Source organism: Octopus bimaculoides, chromosome 9 (assembly GCF_046866305.1).
Source record: "Octopus bimaculoides isolate indiv1 chromosome 9, ASM4686630v1, whole genome shotgun sequence".
Lineage (NCBI taxonomy): Eukaryota > Metazoa > Mollusca > Cephalopoda > Octopoda > Octopodidae > Octopus > Octopus bimaculoides.
In genome coordinates this window covers 14,793,323-14,814,713 of record NC_142936.1, presented here as the reverse complement: position 1 = coordinate 14,814,713, position 21,391 = coordinate 14,793,323, and the positions used below count along the sequence as shown (strand labels likewise).

The following is a 21,391-nucleotide window of genomic DNA, read 5'->3' as shown; positions in this document are numbered from 1 at the left end:
AATTAATCAAAGGAGGGGGACAAAAATGGGAAAAACCAAATCTTACCTAAATCCGTGTTTTCTTGCAAAACAGCTGGTCTACTACGACGACTTGTATTCATGTTTCTGGCCTCACAATAATATTTTCCAAGATCTATTGCTCGCACATTTGTAATTTCTAGAAATCCATCTGTATACATTTTTATGTGATTGGACCGTTTCAATAGGACATTGTTCTTGTACCAGGAGTATTTTGGTTGAGGAATACCGTCAATGGAGCATTGGAACATGGCTATGTCACCCAGGTAAACCTCGAGCGTCTCGGGTGTGATTGAGAACATCTTGGCCATATCTGGGGGGGGAAAAAAAAAATACATATATTGTCATCATCATCATTTAACGTCCATTTTCCATGCTAGCATGGGTTAGACGGTTTAACTGGAACTGGTAGGTCGGAGAGCTGCACCAGGTTCCTGTCTGATTTGACTTGGTTTCTATGGCTGGATGCCCTAGAAATAATGCCAAATCAGATTAGAACCTGATGCAGCTCTCTGGCTTACCAGATATTAATATATTCCAAATAAGAAAACAAAGGAGAAGTTTAGCACATCCTTAAACAATTAGTATTTAAACCAGCCAAATCTGGCTCATATATTTTACATGTTTTATGTTCAAACTAGCCAGATCCAGCTTCTTTCACCTTCCCTACAATGTCACTCTAAAAACAAACCATCATCATAATCATTGTTTAACGCCTGCTTTCCATGCTGGCATGGGTTGGACGATTTGACTGAGGACTGGCGAACCAGATGGCTGCACCAGGCTCCAATCTGATCTGGCAGAGTTTCTACAGCTTGGTGCTCTTCCTAATGCCAACAATTCCAAAAGTATAGTGGGTGCTTTTACATGCCACTGGCACTAGGGCCAGTCAGCTGGTACTGGCAAAGGCCACGCTCAAATGGTGTTTTTTTATGTGCCACCTGCATAGGAGCCAGTCCAGTGGCACTGGCAATGACCTTGCTCGAATGTTTTTTTCACGTGCCAGTAAGGTGACGCGGGTAACGATCATGCTCGAATGGTGCTATTTATGTGCCACTGGTACAGAAGCCAGACAGCTGCTCTGGCAATGATCATGCTTGGATGGTGCTGTTAGTGCTTCACTGGCATGGGTGCCAGTCATCGAATTTGGTTCAATTACGATTTCGGTTTCACTTGCCCCAACAGGTCTTCGCAAGCAGAGTTTAGTGTCCCATGAAGGGAAGGTTGGCATGGGAGTTGTCTAATTTGGTTTGATTTATCATTGAAATATCAAGGCTAAGAGATAATTCCTGATTAATATAGAATGATGGGAATAAATATGCATTACATTTGACAGAGTAATATGAATACTAAATGGTTAACGACCAGTTATAATTGTTTCGATGCCACTCTGTTTTTAGTGGTCCTGAATGCAAAAGTTTCTATGTGAAAAGTTATGTAATATTTGTGGTTTTAAACATTAGAGTAGCACTTCATCAGACCTGCACCAAAAGGTGTGCTCTTATATTGTCTGTCAAGTGTTGTATGTTGCTTTCATTTGGGAGAACACAAAGTATGAAATAATAAAAATGGTGAAATAGTAGGCAGGCCCTAGATGATAGTAATACATTTATGTCAAAGGTAAGCATTCATTGTCACCATTTAATGTCTGTTGTCCAGGGCTGGAAAGCCGAGGGGCTGCACCAGACTCTGGTTATGATTTAGTATGGTTTCTATGACTGGATGCCTTTCCTGATGTCAACCATTAATGTAGTGGGTGATTCTTATGTTCCGTTTGTGTGACACCAGTATATGCCACAACTATCATCTCACTTGGCTTGACAGGTCTTCTCAAGTACAGTATATCACCAAAGGTCTGTCATTTGTCACTGCCTCCATGAGGTGGTCATTTGGCATTGCCTTCGTGAAGCAGTTGTTTGTCATTGATTCAATGAGGCGGTCGTTTGTCATTTCCTCCGTGAAGCAATCATTTGTCATTGCTTCCATGAGGCTCAAAGAAATTAATGCAGCAAATACCTGACTGAAACAATTATCAGGGTAGATATGATTTGAGCAAAAGCCTTGAAAGTGGTATCTAAGCAAGGCCACAATGTAGCATAGGACTAAAGTAAAAAAGAACCAACAGTTTAAAAAAACAAAAAGACCCTAAAGAAAAGAAACATGGAGTGAACACTTACGCGCAATTTGTACATGAGCCGGTTTGCTGATAATCGTTCCAATGCTAGGCACTTCAGCAAAACATTGGTATTCACCAACATCACCAACATTGGACTTGCTGTGTTGGACGTTTTGTATATACAAGGAGCCATTTTTCAGTTGCTGTCTGCATAACAGATTTAAAAAAAAGCAGGGGGTAACATAAGACCTTAATGAAAAACCAGTTTCTTGGAATGTGAAGAAAGCGATTATATTGTGTGGGAGAGAATAGTATTCAACATTCATGTGTATTGTGTTTAAATGTTTCCTGAATGGTACGTTATGGTCTAGTAACATGCTAAGGTATTTGGGTCCTTTTTTTCCCCAGACCATAAAATAGGTAACTTTCCACTCGCTTGCATTCACCTTTATCCCCAACTCTAGGGTGGCTTAGTGGTTAGGCTGTTGGACTCCTGATTGTAAGATTGTGGTTTCAATTCTAGATTGGGCGATGCATTGTGTTCTTGAGCAAATCACTTCATTTCATGTTGCTCCAGTCCATTCAGCTGACAAAAATAAGTACCCCCGTGGATGGGCAGGCGTCTCATCCCGGTGAGACACCTTCCCATCCACCTGCAACGACCTTGCTCGAATGATTCTCTAACGTGCCACCGGCACAAGTGCTAGTAAGGCGACGCTGGTAACGATCAGACGATGCTGGTAACGATCAGACGATGCTGGTAACGATCAGGCGACGCTGGTAATCAATCTAAAAATGTAATCTATGGATGCACAAAAATGTTGAGGGTTTTTATAACTTTTACTGCAGTTCAGGTGGGTGCTGCAAACGTTTAAGTAGCTGGAGTCTGGGTGAAGACGAAAATTTAGCTAACTATGTAATCTCTGTTGGCAACAAAGGGCTACTTTATCCAAGCGAAGGGCAAATTACATGAAGCCAGAGACATGGACATAAAATGCTGATAATGGCAATAAAGGTTTTAATAGCTCAGAGATCACATACTGCTTTGTTAACTCCAAAAGTTTAGTATTTGTAATGTTCTTGTATTACAACCCAAAATTTAAAGACTAAAATAAATGAAAAATAAGGAAAAAATGTTGGGAAAAAAACAGAAAATGGTAAGGGGGAATTATGGGAAGAAAAAAAAAGGGAAAGTCCATTTATTTTGCATACCTCGTATTTAAGAGTTCGTTGTCTTTTTTCCAAAAGATATTTGTTTTATTATATCCGTGCTGGGCATTACAGTGTAACTGTACATCTTCACCTCGATTGGTGACCACATCACTTGGCTCAACAGTGAAATGGAACTTTCTGAAGTGAACAGAAGACCCTGCAACAACAAAAAAAAAAAAACAAAGATGATTAGAATTGGAGGACAATAAGAATACATATATATACATATCATCATTACATCCTCATCAACATTACCCTTACCATTTTAACATCTACTTTCCCAAGTGCGCATGACTTGGATGGAATTCAACGAGTCAGATTTTCTGTGGTTGGGCGCTCTTCCTGTTCCCAACCCTCATTTGTTCTTAAGTGAGGTAATATTTCTCCATGGCCAGACATGTTTTCATAGATAATTGAAAATAAGAGATAGTGCTTCTAAGATGGTGATGCTCATTTACAACCAACTCATGATATCTTGGCAAGGACACACAGACAAAACAGGCTTCTTTCTGTTTCTGCCTACCAAATCCACTTGAAAGGCTTTGGTTGAACTGGGGCTATAGCAGAAGATACATGCCCAAAGTGCCATACAGTGGGACTGAACTTGAAACCATGTGGTTGGGAAGCACATTTCTTAACTACATGACTATGTCTGTACCTATCCATGTATGTATTTATGTTTGGAGGGGTACGAGACATTACCAAGAGAATATAAAGACCCCCTTTTGTCATCAATGGCAATGGGATTGCACCAAGAAAGTTTCCCTCCGAGGTACAAGTCCTGGCAAGGTTGTTTGTAGAAGACCAGTAGCTGCCCATACATATCAGCCTTCTCTCTTCACGCCACCAATGTTGTCCAAGGGAAAGGCAAAGGCTGATACAGCATAGCACCGGTGATGTAGCAACTCATTCCTACAGCTGAGTGAACTGGAGCAAACATAAAATAGAGTGTCTTGCTCAAGAAGACAACACACAGCCCAGTCCAGGGCTCTAATTACTGTGCCAAGCACCCTCACAAAGAGAACATAATGAAAGATTAATGATGGCTTTACCAATAGAATACTATAAAGAATACCAATATAGTGTGTGTATGGACATAGGCAGGGGTAAGTAGTTAAGAAGCTTGTTTATCAACATGAGAGAGTAGGTTCAATCTCACCAAGTGGTATTTCATGTCACAAGTGTCTTTTACAATAACTTCGTGTTGACCCGAGATGGAAACAGTTTTGGAGCATGTTGGATAGATGATGCTGGTAAATCAAGGACCAAGTTTGCCATGTGGTACGTCACCTGATTCTGCATGAGGATTATGTTGAAGTTACAAGTGTGTGTGGAATACTCAGCCACTTACACTACAATACAATGTGTATGTGGTTCAGTGAATAAAACCGGAATACTTAGCATTGAAAATTATTTTTATAATATGGAGAGTGTGCATTCATACACACACACACACACACACACAGATATATTCTTTTTCGAAACAAACTAAGTAGTTATCTTGAGGCTTGAGTTTCATGACACAGCAATCTTCAGGCAAGAACTGTTACAACTTGGTACTGGTGGTGCATTTATATCCCTTGCCCTAGTAATTGTGTCTATTCCTTAATTGGCTTTTCATGTTTACTGATTGGACAAACACTAGACCAAAGAGTATAAATACACTACCAATACTGAGATGTAACAGACCTTGTCTGAAGATCACAATATCATGAAACTTGAGCTGCTGGATCAGTGGTTCTCAACTGGGGTCAGTACAAGATTTTCGGGAGTCCACACAACAAAATAGTTAATTGGGGACCCACAATAGTATTTTAAGGGCCCCTGAAAAATGTTTGCTTCAGATGTATGTATTGGTTGTGTATTGTAAGAAATAGCTTGGTTTCTTTCTCTAACATTTCACAGTTCTACCTACACATGTTAATGTGGGAAAAAACAAAATAGGAATTCTGAAAGAAGTTTCTATAAAACTAGTTTTTAAGTATCGAATGGTTATGGGGGTCTACCAGAATAAAATAGTAATCAAAGGGGACCATAGATTAAAAAAATGGTAGAGAACCCCTGTGCTAGAGAAACTCCCAGTTTTAGTTTCAATAACCCCACAATCTTCTACAATATGTGTTGAATACTCCTATCTCATTTCTCTGGGCAGAAATCTGGTGATGCAGCATGTGACAAAACTGGTTTATGATGTACAGGCATAATCTATCTTGTGATGATTCTAGTATAACACATAAAATCAAACTAAATATACATAAAAAGGAAGGACTTATGACCGTGTGTTCATGATACTGACCTTTTAGTACATGAATTGCTTCAATATACTACCAGATTCTTTTCAAGGGGTCACATATCACTACATCAAGCACTTTTATTATATACATACTTACATACATACATAGGTCATATTGCAAACAACAAAAGAGCTATAACAGGTACAAGATACCGCTAGATCAAAAAATTAGAAATGAAACCAAAAAAAAAAAAAGGATTATTTAAAAATCAATAAAGTGACCTAGAGCCTAAATAACAGTAAAGTATTTCACCATATATGGAAACTCATATAAATCTATTTTTATCTGGCAGATGGGAAAGAGAGGATATTCTATTTCTAATAGATTCACATTTGAGTAGAAATTGGCAGAATTATTATTGGACACAAAATACATATATTTTCTAATGGTTATTCTTATCTGATAAATTGCGTTCATCAAATTATTCTGCTGTTTACATATTAATATTAAAGAAATTTTATTTTGAAGAAAGGCAAAATATCAGAAATATATCTTCTTAAAAGGGTAAATGTTAAGGTCATAGGCGTAGGAGTGGCTGTGTGGTAAGTAGCTTGCTTACCAACCACATGGTCCCGGGTTCAGTCCCACTGCGTGGCATCTTGGGCAAGTGTCTTCTACTATAGCCTCGGGCCGACCAAAGCCTTGTGAGTGGATTTGGTAGACGGAAACTGAAAGAAGCCCGTCGTATATATGTATATATATATATATATGTATGTGTTTGTCCCCGCAACATCGCTTGACAACCGATGCTGGTGTGTTTATGTCCCCGTAACTTAGCGGTTCGGCAAAATAGACCGATAGAATAAATACTAGGCTTCTAAAGAATAAGTCCTGGGGTCGATTTGCTCGACTAAAGGTGGTGCTCCAGCATGGCCACAGTCAAAAAGACTGAAACAAGTAAAAGAGTAAAAGAGTCAAGAGGTAAAAATTTCAAAGTAGTTGTTCAAATTGTAGTTCTAGTGACTAAGTTAATGTAAACATTTGTTAAATGTATTACTTAGTTAATCGAGATAGATGCCAAGATAAATTTTCATCCAATAGCTGGGGTCCTGAGAAGAATTAACCCAAAGCAGCATCAAAGCAAGAGGTAATGGAAAAGGCCACATAAGCTTTGTGAGTGGATTTAGTTGACGGAAACTGAAAGAAGCCCATTGTGTACGTGCACATATATTATTATTACCTCCGCCTTAGCGAAGGCAGAGGTATTGTTTTCAGTCGTGTTTGTTTGTTTGTCCATGGACAAGATATCTCAAGAACTGCTGGATGGATTCGGATGAAGCTTTCAGGGATATTTGGCCTCTTTTCAAGGGTCACATACCACTACATCAATGGAATTTTGATGGAAGGTTTAAATTTAGATCATTTTAACCAGCCACATCTGTTCAAACCAGCCAGATCCAGTCCTGTCACACCTACCCTACCAGGTCATTCTAAAAGTAGACAATAACATCATTGATACCCCGAGACCATGAGATAATACCTGATTAATTTAAAGCAATGTAAATGAATAAGGATTGCATTTGATAGAATAATCTGAATGCTAAAGAGTAAAAGGAGGAAGTTTGTATTATAAAATCCAAGCCAGTCTTCGGTAGATTGGCACTGAAAAGGTTAAAGCATCAAATATAGGCCCCACTTCACATAAAGGGCCTGGGGTGGATTTCTGAGGTATTTTTTGGTATGTGTGTGTGTGTTTTATATGCCTTCAGTGGAGGCGCAATGGCCCAGCGGTTAGGGCAGCAGACTCGCGGTCATAAGATCGCACATTCGATTCCCAGACCGGGCGTTGTGAGTGTTCATTGAGCGAAAATACCTAAAGCTCCACGAGGCTCCGGCAGGGGATGGTGGCGAACCCTGCTGTACTCTTTCACCACAACTTTCTCTCACTCTTACTTCCTGTTTCTGTTGTGCCTGTAATTCAAAGGGTCGGCCCTGTCACACTGTGTCATGCTGAATATCCCCGAGAACTACGTTAAGGGTACACGTGTCTGTGGAGTGCTCAGCCACTTGCACGTTAATTTCACGAGCAGGCTGTTCCGTTGATCGGATCAACTGGAACCCTTGACATTGTAAGCAACGGAGTGCCAACAACAACGCAACCCCTATATGCCTTCAAATACAGTACTTATAAGAGATCAGTCCTGTTCTTTCTTGCATAAAAACAGCTGGCTGGTAAATCAGCTCAGATATCTTATAAGGGCCCCAAAACGATCATAACTTAGAAACTTCATCCCTTAAAAGGTCAAAATGTCACTAGGGTTACCAATTTTAGTCTCAAAAAAAAAAAAAAACCAACTACGAAAAATGAGGTTGAAGAAAACTGAATGCCGTTTTTAAAGAAGTGCAATAAAAATAACAGAAAGATGGTGCTGTGTCTTGATACTTCACAGTGTAAATATTTCTGTAGGTGACAGCCGAGCCTGGAGTCAGGGATCTCATGATTTGTGGGGAGGTGGGTTAATGCTAAGTGGAGGAGGAGGAGGAGGGGATAAGTAAACTAACTCCTGTCAAATTAGTTTGGAAAACATTCAGAGTGTGTGTGTGTCTGTTTACACACAGGGAGTATATATATATATATATATATATATATATATATATATATACACACACACACACACACACACACACACAAACACACTTTTTATATCAAATTAACATTTTATTCTTGTGTGTGTGCGCGCCAAAGCTCTTTACTTGACTAACTTTCTAAATATTTAAAAACAAAATCTTTCCTCCATTGACAGCTAACAACCCTTGAAAGTAAGAAACCAGAGAAGGGGTCTGATAGCAAGAGAGACCTTCTTACATTTGTAAACAGTAAGTAATTGGTCTTATTCCAGACACCAACCACCGCCACCACCACTATCACTGTCACCACCACCGTCACCACCTAGTAAATCTCTCCCCAACTTAACTTATATTTGCTCGTATCAAAAATAAAAGATTTGTTATGGTTTTAAAGAAGATTTTACCAGGAGTGGTAGAGAGGATGTGGGGTTGGTACTGATCAAAAATTGTTGTTACTGCTGTTGTTGTGGTTGTTGTTGATAGTGGTAGGGATATATACACCACGAAATTTGAAATGAGAGATTTTATTATCAGATATAAATGTTATCACATAGCCTAGAGACTGACGAGCAGCTGTGATTTGGGAAAGAAAAAGATGTTATCGGAAAGCAAGAGAAAGAACTGCGAGTTTATTTTATTTAACTTTATTATTATTACTATTATTTTTTTTTTTTACTAAAAAAGCTCAGTTAAGCTGCCAAATCTTATCTCATAGTAAATATAAAACATGTAGAAAATCAAATATTTATCCACTTGTTATTGGCTTATAACTGCAACAGATATTTGTATTCTGGTAATAACAAGTTTACAATTTGTTGGGACAGTCATGTTAAACCAGTGTGTTAAACCATTTTGCTCAACACAACTTCACTTAAATCATGTTGTTGAAACAAGTGCTGTGCACATCAGACTCTTCAATGTATATATATATATATATATATATATATATATATATATATACAGTTTACGTTCAAATATTTCACTCAGCTTCTTGTGATAGTTGTTGTTGTTGCTACTGTTGTTTATATTTAGTCTCAAGTATGTCTGATATGAACAAACAGAGGTATATAACCAAAACCATTCCAATTTTGCTGGCGCAGGAGTGGCTGTGTGGTAAGTAGCTTGCTTACCAAGCACATTGGTTCTGGGTTCAGTCCCACTGCGTGGCACCTTGGGCAAGTGTCTTCTACTATGCCCTCGGGCCGACCAAAGCCTTGTGAGTGGATTTGGTAGACGGAAACTGAAAGAAGCCCGTTGTATATATGTATATATATATATATATATATATATATATATATATGTGTGTGTGTATGTGTGTGTATGTTTGTGTCTGTGTTTGTCCCCCAAAGTCACTTGACAACCGATGGTGGTGTGTTTATGTCCCCCGTAACTTAGCGGTTCGGCAAAAGAGACCAGTAGAATAAGTACTAGGCTTCCAAAGAATAAGTCCTGGGGTCAATTTGCTCGACTAAATGCGGTGCTCCAGCATGGCCGCAGTCAAATGACTGAAACAAGTAAAAAAAAAAAAAAAAATTTCCTTTTTTTTTTTTGTCTTTAACCATTTAACATTTAAACTGGGCATTTCTCTTCGAAATATTCTACTGTTTTATCTTCAAGCTGGTTGGATTTGACCTATCCTATCTATCCTAAAATGTCATTCTAGAAATAAACAATCGCAATCTTGAAATCTCAAAGCTACAAGATAATGTATGATGAATTTAAAACAATGTAAATAAATAAGCATAATATTTCATAGAGTTTTCCGAATACTAGAGCATCAAGAAGGATGGCAGTACCCATATCTCTTTTCAGATCCCCTTGCTATGTTTGTGTGTAGTGGTTGATGACAGGAAGGGCACCCAGCTGTAAAAAGTGGTCAGTGATGAGAATATACCTAGCCATAGAAACCAAGTCAAAAATGAATCTAGCCTGTTTATGAGAAGTGGCACCTAGTAAGAAGTGTGATGATCCCTCTAACTCATTGGTTCTCAACCATTTTTAACCATTGGACCCTTTTGGGTCCCGTTTTATTCTATTGGACCTTCATAGCCATTTGATGTTTAAAAAAAAATCCCATTATATTTTTGTAACTAAATATTATTAAGAATTGTATAAAACAAAATTGTTAAAAAATTCTGTGCATTGTAGAAGTATACACTTTAGCAACAAAGCCTTATATGGACTCCAGTTGAGAACCACTGATCTAACTTGTGCCAATATGGAAAGCAGATATAAAATGATAATGAGCATGATGACGATGTGAATGTTTGTTTGTGGCGAGAGAGAGAGAGAGAGAGAGAGAGAGAGAGGGAGAGAGAGAGAGAGAGAGAGAGAGAGGAGAGAGAGAGAGAGAGAGAGAGAGAGAATATGTGTGTGTATCTTTTCTATCTTTTACATATTTCACTCATTGGATTGTAAACTATGCTGGGGCACTGCTTTGGAGGGTTTAATCAAAGAAATGAACCCCAGTACTTATTTTTTAAGTCTGGTACTTATTCTGTCGATCACTTTGGCCAAACTGCTAAGTCATGTATACAAACCAGTACTAGTTGTCAAGTGATGGGGAGGAGGGCAAACCTTAATGCATACAGACATATATATATATATATATATATATATATATATATATACACATATGAAAGGATTCCACACACTTTCTATGTATCAAATTCACCCACAAGGCATTTATCGGCTTGGGGTTATAGTAGAAGACACTTGCCCAAAGTACCAAGCAGTGGGACTGAACCCAGAACCATGTGGTAGGGAAGCAATCACACAGCCATGCCTGCATCTATAAATATATTTGTACATAATGATGTATAGAAAATATGCATGTGTATATGTGTGTGCGTGCATGTATGTGTGTACGTATGTATGTGTGTATATATATATATATATATATATATATATATATATATGCACACACACACACACACACATGCATGAATCATGTGTGGATGTGTTTGTGCATGTATATGAAAAGGTCAATGTAATAGCTTAAATTGGATGAATTATTTATGTTCAATCTTAAAACAGTTAGACCTTGAAAAATAATTAAAATTTAATTACATATATATATAAATATTTAGCTTAATTGCAAATGCCCTAATTTATGTTAATTAGCTTCACATAAAAATAAAAGAGTATATATTTATATAATCTCCCAAAAGTTAAAATTATTAAAAGAAAGCAAACATACACACACACACACATGAGATATAAGAACAAAAGCCAAGACTGCATCTATTTTCAGTAATGATGCAGTAGAGGCGAGGCTGGAGGGGCAAAAGAAAAAAACAAAAAAAAAAGCAAACGAACATTATATGACTGCTTGGTGTGTAACGACAAATGTCTACTTTCATTCTTGTCAGTAATCCAGACCTACTTCTTATAATTAACAGATTAAGTGCATACAGTTGCAGCTGCAAACAGTGAAAAGACAATCTTATAAGTGCAGAAGACAATTAAACAGGAAATATATATTTTTTTATCCGGGTATCTGTCTGCCTGTATGTCACACTAACTTCTCCATCTAAATCTGCATCTATATTTTTATATTTTACATTAAAGACAACCCTTTAAGTAACGGGGAAAGTGTGGAACGCTAAATGCAAAAATATTTTGTAGAATTTTTTTTATTTTTAAGTCAGTTACTTTTATATATTATTGTGTCTGGGGAGAGTGCCTTATCATTTTAGTGCCTTATCATTTGACACACCCACTGGTTCGGTTTCCACTCATTTACATATTTATTTTTCCTAAAATTTTCGTTGCGTCTTGCAACCTTTTCAATAGTCATCGACTGTTAGTTATCAGAGCTGCGTTCCTTTTTGTTTGTTTGCGTGCATGTGAGTGCATCAGTGTGTATCTGTTTACACATGTGTGTATGCATGTATGTGTTTGTGTGTGTATGGATATATATGTGTGCACGTTTGTATATGTGTATATATTCTGCACATTCATGTGTTTGTGTGTTTCTTTGTGTGTGTACCTCAGTCTCCTTGTGTGTGCATGTTTGAGTGTGTCTATGTGTATGGGTTTGTGCGACTATCTACGTGTGTCTTATGTATGGATGTGTGTCTCCATATGCGTGCATGTGTGAAGTGTGCACATGTCTCTATGGTTATGCGTTTCAATCTTCATTTGTGCATGTATGTGCTTGTCTGTCCGTATTACCTATGTACCTATCTATCTGTTTACTTACATATCCATTTATCTGACCTTAATTTAGATTTCTTTTATTCCTAAAATGCATCTTAACCCCTTAGCAATCAGATTATTCTGTCAATTGTATTGCTTATTCATTCACGGTGTTTTGAATTAGTCATGCATTACCTTATAGCTTCAAGACTTTGTTTATTTTTATAATGACATTATAGGGTAAGAGTGAGAAGTCAGATCTGACCATTTTAAATGTTAAAGGGTACAGCAATACTGAGCATGGTTGATACCAGAGCTACCTGACTGGCATGTAAAAAGCATCATTCGGGCGTGGTCGATGCTAGTGCTGCCTGACTGGCGATCGTGCTGCCTGACTGGCCCTCGTGCTGGTGGCATGTAAAAAGCTCCCACTACACTCTTGGAGTGGCTGGCATTAGGAAGGGAATCTAGCTGTAGAAACCCTTGCCAGATCAGATTAGAGTCTGATGCAGCCTCCTGGCTCGCCAGTCCTCAGTCTAACCGTCCAACCCATGCCAGCATGGAAAGCGGATGTTAAACAATGATGATATTAAGCTATAAATGTGACTCCAGTTCCAAAGGGGACTTGAGGTATGTGTAGGTCACACACACAAACACGCCCTCCCCCATCTATGCACAAATGCATTACAACAGAATCAAACCTCATAATTCACAAACTGAATTTTTTGACCAATTTAGTCAAACATTAGACACATACAAAATACATTGCAGTGCGGTTGTGCCATTGCATTCTCTCAGTGCCTCCAAGGCTGGTCAGATCAAGAGAAAATGCTGTCATCAGAACTGGCCTCAATGTTTGTTAAAAAGCACAGAAGGACCAACTTGTAGAGGAAAATTATTGAATGATTAGGTCAACCAGCGAAAGCTCAGAAAACAATTACAATCCACCAAGTTTCACTCACAAGGCTTTTACTGACCCTAGAAGAAACTTATCCATGGTGCCATGCAGTGGGGTTGAACCTAAAACCACACAATATATATAAGTAAGTAAAAAGAAAACCCACAGTAAACAACCTTTGTTATATTATGATAGAAGATAAATGTGAAAATATGAGCGGCAATGTCTGTATTAATTAGGTACATAATAGATGAGAGGGCCTGAGATTTATAACAGAGTACGTAACATATGAGATGACAGGTGACGTGTAAACCAAGTATTTAATGCTGGAGATGCCTGGAGCTATGGGGTAAGTTAGATACATACATACACGTGTGTATGTGTGTGTGTGTGTGATACTAGATGTTATCGTGGCTAGAATGGTAGGGCAGCATGTCAGAGAATGAAGAATTGCAACGAACACTCTCAAAATTCTTCCCATGACTGTTTGGCATAGTTTGGGGCGCATTCTTTGGTTGCGGGATATGGATTGAATTATACAGTTTTATAAAGAATTGTAAAGAATGATGGCATTGATAAAACAAAAGTTGATGATGATGATGATGATAATGGGGGTAGAGTTTATGATGTTAAATAGTTCTGCTACATCTTTTAAATTTTGCTTTGTCAGAGCTTACTATTCTTAACAAGGAGAGAGCTGGTAAGCCAGAGAAGTATGTTAAGCTTTAATGTCAGCTTTGGGGTGGTTTCTATGGCTGGATGCCCTTCCTAATGCCAACCATTTTGCAGAATCTACTGGGTGGCTTTTTACATTGTACCAACACCAGTGAAGTACCCAAGTAAGCTGGAAGACCAGACCCTTAGACTGTGTGTAAAATAAAAGGGACCCAACAAATCCCTAAATGGAGATAAACATTTAGACCCAAGGAAATATGAAACAAGAAGTTGTAACATTCATGACTTTCTCTAGAAAGCACACAGTTTGTGGAATGTGATCATGCATATAGCAGTGGTGGCGGCAGAGGAGATGCATGCTACCTGGAATATATGGGTATGTCAGGGTGCATGCATGTATATGAAAAGGGTGGTGAGCTGCCAGAATCATTAGCATGCCAGGCAAAATGCTTAGCAGTATTTCATCTGTCTTTTTTGTTTTGAGTTCAAATTCTACTGAGGTCGACTCTACCTTTCATACTTTCAGGGTTGATAAAAAAAAAGTACCATTGAGCAAGGGGATTGATGTAATCGACTAGCCCCCTTCCCCCAAAATTTCAGGCCTTGTTCCTACAGTAGAAAGGACTATACATGGTATACGAGTGGTATTGGCATGAGTAAGAACAAGGTTGCAGAGTGTGTGTGTGTGTGTGTGCATTTGTGCACTTCCATGTGCCTTCACATTGTAACCGTATGAGCGAAAAATGGCGAGAGTGTTAATATCTCTTGTAGACAGAACATCCAATACTTTTACTCTATGTGTGAAGAACAGTGGAATAAAAATACCTTTCTTGAGAAAGAAGAATTGGTAAGAGAGTTGGGTTTCTGTCACAGAATACCATTTTAATAATAGTTGTCTAACCTATGCCAACAGGGAAAAAGACCGGGCCAGTTCCCTGGTTTCTTTGGTATATATATTTCTTCCTGGATAGGATACTGGTCTTTTGCAACATTATCCATGTTTACCAGCTGAGTGGACTGGAGCAATGTGAAACGAAGTGTTTTGCTTAAGAACACAACGCATTGCCTGGTCCAGGAATTGAAACTACAATCTTACAACCATGAGTCCAACACCCTAACCACTAAGTAATGTGTGTGTGTGTGTGTGTGTGTGTATGTGTGTGTGTGTGTATGTGTATGTGTGTATGTGTGTGTGTGTGTGTTAATACAATCTCTGGCTGCATACCTATTCATCATAATCTCAGAAAAAAAAAAGCTGCTAGTGAGATGTAAAATGAGGATTTAATCAGTAAGTTTAATTTTTGTATAAAGATAAAAACACGCTGGAGATAAAACAAAGAACTACAGCAATAAATCTAAGATTACATGGGGGCCTCAATCGCGATATATATATACCCACTATACATGCACAAACATACAAACGCATTTTATCTGCAACCCTTATGCCATTGCACATGTGTATAAGAACAAAGAAGGGATATACATGTAACCTAAAGTAGATAAACTTTCTATATATACGTGTGTGTTTGGAAGTGTGTGGCTAAAGAAGCTGTACTTGTGCCTGGTGTATACATGTGAAGTAGATAGAAGTTGGTAGCAGTGATGGAGTAGTGAAAAAATAAAAATAATGGTGATGGAACAACATGAGTGATAGTCCATGTTGTGTCTGGTAAGTGTCTGAGTAAAGAAAGAGAGAGAGATATGGGAGGAAGAGGAGGAAAAAAACAGAAATGGGTTGGGGTTGAGGATGAGGATAAGTGCAGTGGTGGTGGTGGTGGTGGTGGTGGTGGAGAGAAGTAGATGGAGAATGAAAAAGGAAAAAATTGTAGAAGTGTTACAGAATGAATGGAAAAATAATATGGAACAGAAAAAGAGAGAAACTGCGTGTGTGTGTGTGTGAGAGGAGGGAGAAAGGGAAGATGTAAAAGGGTGAGAAGTTTCTAGTTTACCATTTTTAATAAACCAAAAATAGTGTTTGAAAGGTAAAAGAAGCATCCCATGGTGAACCAGTCTTTTTAAAATTATACAACGAGGAATGCAAAATATAACGAAGTTCTTTCTTTAGCTGGTGAATAAGTGCTTTTGGATCACTTTGGAAGAAAGGATACAGTCACATAATCCCAAAACCATTAACTGAAACTAAATATCTTCTGGGATCTCACTGCCCTCTGAGGATGCGAAAAGAAGCCAAGAACTGTGCGGTTAAGAAGCTTGCTTCTTAACTACATTATTCTGAGTTCAATTCTACTAAGTACTTCCATGGGCAAGTGTCTTCTACTAGAACCACAGGTTGACCAAATCGTTATCAGTGGAATCTGGTAGGCAGAGCCTATGCAGAAGTCTGTCATATATATATATATATATATATATATTGTTTAATGTACACAGTATATAATTATGAGCTACTAATAGTTTCATACACTGGAGAGATTTCTAGGCAGGTTTTAATGACAAGCCTAGAGTCTCCAAGCAATCTTCAAACTCTGAGCACATGGTCTATACAAGTAGCAAATTAGGACAATAGAACAAAAGAAATCATGAGAAAAGAGCAAGATGAAAGTGGATGCAAAATGTGGAAAGGTGAAAGAAACGGAAAAAGAAGAGAATTAGAATTATGCCCCTTTTGATGATAAAGCCATAAAATTAGTTGGTGTAGAATCAACAGAAGGGGTGTAAAGTTTGCAGTACAACTCCTTAATCCAGAGAGGGTGGTGTACTCCAATTTGCCAAAAGAAATTTGTCCACATGTTTGTATTTGCTGAGAATTTCTCATCTGGAATTAAATAGTGTAGTGGAATTCTTGCATTTAAAAAGGATATGCAATCATTCAGCTATGCATAACTCACATTTTTCACATCTCTGAACATATGGCATGGATTTTTTCTATTTTCCACTTGAGTATATGTAGCATGGAGATAGTCTTCAAGCCCCATATGTGGCTAGCGAAGCTTAGTGGCTTTACTTCTGTCCATATACCAGAAAGAAGATAACTGGTTGGCATAGCATCTTTTGAAATTGCCTTCACATAACCCAACCTTTTTTTCGGTCAGGTTCTCATGTAGTGTTGCTGTTATTTCTGTCCCATATATGGAGTTTATCATGCATGCTCGTTCGGGTGGGCAAACTCCAAGGTCTCAACAGAAACTATCGATGTTCTGATGGTTGACAATAATCCTCTACAGATATACCAACATGAACGGAAAGATGAATATAATGCATGCATAAAAAAGATGTTAAAGCAATGATGGCTAATACTTACTCAATAATTCGACTATAGCCATAAGGCTTGAAATTTTGGAAATGGGGTGGCTAGTTGATTACATTAGTACCAGTATTCAACTAGTATTTATTTTCATAGCCCAGATGACGCTCAAAGGATGTAAGTCAAAGTAGACCTTGGTGGAATTTTAACTCGAAAAGTAAGTCAGGAAGAAATGCTGCTACACATTTTGTCTGGCATGCTAACGATTCTGTCAGCTCATCGCTTTAATAATGATAGTGAATACTCAATAATAACAAATGTGACGATGATGATGATGGATATTCAATAACAGTACTCTTAGGGAGAGTGCACTTTATATTCTGAGTTACACTCCATGTGTGGTAAGTAGGTTGCTTACCAACCACATGGTTCTGGGTTCAGTCCCACTGTGTGGCACCTTGGGCAAGTGTCTTCTACTATAGCCCCGAGCTGACGAAAGCCTTGTGAGTGGATTTGGTAGACGGAAACTGAAAGAAGCCCGTTGTATATATATGTATATATATATGTATATATATATATATATATATATATATATATATATATGTGTGTGTGTGTGTGTCTGTGTTTATCCCCCCAACTTTGCTTGACAACCGATGTTGGTGTGTTTACGTCCCCGTAACTTAGCGGTTTGGCAAAATAGACCGATAGAATAAGTACTAGGCTTACAAAGAGTAAGTCCTGGGGTCGATTTGCTCGACTAAAGGCGGTGCTACAGCATGGCCGCAGTCAAGTGACTGAAACAAGTAAAGGAGTAAAGGAGATAATGTTAGTGTGTTGTGAGGGAAACCCTTTGCAAAACACTAGAATTCTCTTATCAAAATGGCACATTAGCTTTTCATTCTTACATTTTCTTTTTCTTCTTAAATTTAACTTTATATAACTGATTTTTACCAATATCAGTGTGTCTGAAGTCCTTTTACATTATCAATTAGTCAACTACAAAATACTTCACAGCCCGTGGCGGTCGGTTGGGGGTCTGCTAATTCTAGCGTCTCTAAGATGTGATGGAATATATGACCTACAGAAGACAGTCGGAAAAACACGAAACTATATAGGAAATTAAATTATATTAGACAAAATCCAGCAAAGCAATGATCTGTGACATTTACAGTTCAATTCCAGCGGCATCGTGCCAAAGATGCCACAGATCATGGTTCACTAGAAATGTCAAGTTGGTGGAAGCACCTATTATTATTATTATTATCATTATTGTTAAGCAGGAAAGAAATGGGATATGAATACATCTCAGTTGGATTGGTCTTCAAAGAGTCACTCCACCACTGTTCAGAGTGTAGGCACACATACACAAACACACACACACAAACTCGTATATTAATACAATAGGTGTGTATACATTGATATACACAAATCAATGCATATATGAATATACACAAAATTGAACTAAAAATACCACCTCCTCCATTACACAAAACAATATATACGCTGATATACACATGCATACATGAATACAAGACTACATACAAAATAACACAAGTGTGAATATTTGTGTGTGTGTGTGTGTGTGTGTGTGTGTGTGTGTGTGTGTGTGTGTGTGTGTGTGTGTGTGTGTGTATCTATATGCATATACATATGTGCAGGTACAATATCTTAAATCAATAACATACTTCATTGAAAGGGCAAGCCTTATCAAAGTTTAACTCTCATGTCTCCTTAATGAATTATAAAGGACAGGAAGGGGAGGATAGCTAAAAATATGTAGTAGTATGTATACTGTTACATGCTTTCATGGATCAGACTGAGTTTGTTGAGGCATATTTAGGTTTCTAAGGCAGGGTCCCCCTCCTGTTGCCAGCCCTTACCTGCTTCCAAGCAAGGCAATGTTTTTGCACGGAAGACGGGAAATGAATAGGCTTGCTTGTATGATGATGGTGATGCTCATTTTCAACAATCATATCTAGACAAGGGTATACATAGTCACACACACACACACACACACGTGTATATGCAACAGGCTTCCTTCAGCTTTCATCAACCAAATCCACTCAGTAGCCTTTGGTCAGCTCAGGACTATTGTAGAAGACACATGTCCAAAGTGCTGTGCATTGAAACTGAACCCAAGACTCCACAGTTGGGATGCTAGCTTCTCAACCACACAACCACAGCTTTCTCTCTCTCTGTATGTACACATACATACATACACATACACACACATATATATACACAAATGTAGAAGTTTAGTTTATATATATGGGTCAAAACAGTTTGATTCAAACTCCTTGGTACTCTGAGTTTCAAGCGTGTTGCAGTTTGAATGAAACTGTTTTGATCCATATACGTAATTCCCAATAAATATGTTGAGTGCCCTTCTTTCATTTGTCAACTCACTCATATATATATATATATATATATATATATATATATATATATATATATATATATATATATATATATAAATGGAATTTTGTCATGGTCTCAAAGCAACAAAAATATTTTGGCAAATTAGATTTAAACGTTGAAGTGAATCTAATGGTTTTTTTAGTGTTTCTTAAATGGTTTATAAACACCTCCCACGCTGCAATTGTTTCCGTTCCAACACATGATCTCAGATCAGGTCACTTGCTATGCAAGTACACCTCTGTAATATATATATATATAGGTACTGTAAATTTAGAGGGTATACTTGTACATGCCAGATAGTGGCAGAAGTGAGAGAATATATCAAACAGTTCTGTTTTTAATTTGTGTTTGATATATATGTATATATATATAGTCAAATTGAATATTGAAACTTGAACAGTTGAACATTAAAAATAGCAATAACAAAAAGGAAAATGCCTAGGAAAAGTGGAAAGAAGAGTAGGCATGCGTGTGTGTGTGTGTGTGTATATATATATATATATATATATATATATATATATATATATATATAATAATACAAACAATATGTGAGTACATGCACATATATGTACATACCTACATCTACATGTACATATAGATGCATATCTGGATACAGGATGTCAAAAAAAGACGTAGACAAAATGAAAAACAGAATATGAACAGAGCCCAGAAAACACACAAGCCACGTTGAGAACATTTCCTTCATCAGGTGCTACCATTCTAAAACTAGGTGTTTCGAAGAATATATACATATATATATATAAACAATATATGAGTATATGCATATATATGTACGTGTATGTATATACGTTCATCTACATGTACATATAGATACATAACTGGGTACATGACGTGGCAAAAGAACATGGACAAAATGGTAAACAAGGTGCAACAAACAAGCAGGCCACATAGAAACAACCCCTTCATCAGCTGCCACCATTAAAACTCTGGCGTTTTGAAGAATTAAGGCAGTACGCATCATTAAAATGGTTCTTCCCACGAACACAAATTAAATTGTTTTCGTGGAGGGTAGTGGCGGACGGAAAACAAGACAGGAAAACGAAACGGTGAAATAAACAAACAAAAGGCTGTACAGCCAGACGCGAAGTGTGTATGTCTCGAACCCTGTGAAGCACGTACAGGAGGGGCAAAGAAGTACGTGCGAGCTTGGTGATTCCAAGAACGAAAAGAAATAGCAGCCGCACACACGTGACCAAGGTTGTGTGAAGAGAAAGAGTAGCAGAGGGAAAAGAAGGGGAGGGAGTAGATATATATATAGGGAGAGAGAACCAGATGGAGAAGGTGAGGCAGGTAAATAGGTAGATAGGCAGAGGTGAGATAAACAGAAAGCAAAAAGAAAAGAAGTTCGTAGATAACTATTTTGATGAAAATTATTGCCATACAATTGTCGGAGCATCGCTGTTTAGTTGTACAATAAACAGAATGAATGATTACAGTATAAGACCAAGGAGTAGACACGCAGCACTCAACCACCGACAGTAATAACAACAAGAAGAACAAACAACAGTATCCTGAAAGCCTTCCACTCACCTACCCACCCAAAGTTAATATGGTCGCTGCAAAATTACAAATCTGTGCTAAGTGGATAAAAATGTTCTAATTGAATATATTTTTGGGGACATAATGTTGACAGATACAAATAACAGAGACACCATCTTGAAGACATTATTGAATCAAATTAATGTTTTTACTGCAGCTGGTTTAGCTTAATATAGTCATTTTAGTTCAATACTGGGTCACCAGTGCTGTTTATGATTTCTAGTTTACTGTTAAGGTTTAGTTAGTTCACTTCTGGTTTACTGCGACTGTTTTCTTCACTACTGGCTTAC

General features: G+C 37.8%; 1 protein-coding gene across 50 annotated transcripts in view; it reads right to left on the bottom strand.

Annotated features, from left to right (window-relative positions):
• LOC106874615 (neogenin) overlaps positions 1-21,391 on the bottom strand; it is a 303,881-nt gene that overhangs the window by 144,387 nt on the left and 138,103 nt on the right. For all 50 annotated transcript variants that reach the window (XR_016243045.1, XR_016243052.1, XR_016243048.1 and 47 more), the window contains exons 2-4: positions 3,347-3,503; positions 2,196-2,341; positions 47-331 (exon numbers count right to left, since the gene is read on the bottom strand). Coding sequence is in view for 34 of the 50 variants with exons in the window: in XM_089357158.1 (XP_089213284.1) it covers positions 47-331; positions 2,196-2,341; positions 3,347-3,503 (588 nt within the window). In the remaining 16 variants the exon portion in view is untranslated. The remainder of the gene's footprint in view (positions 1-46; positions 332-2,195; positions 2,342-3,346; positions 3,504-21,391) is intronic.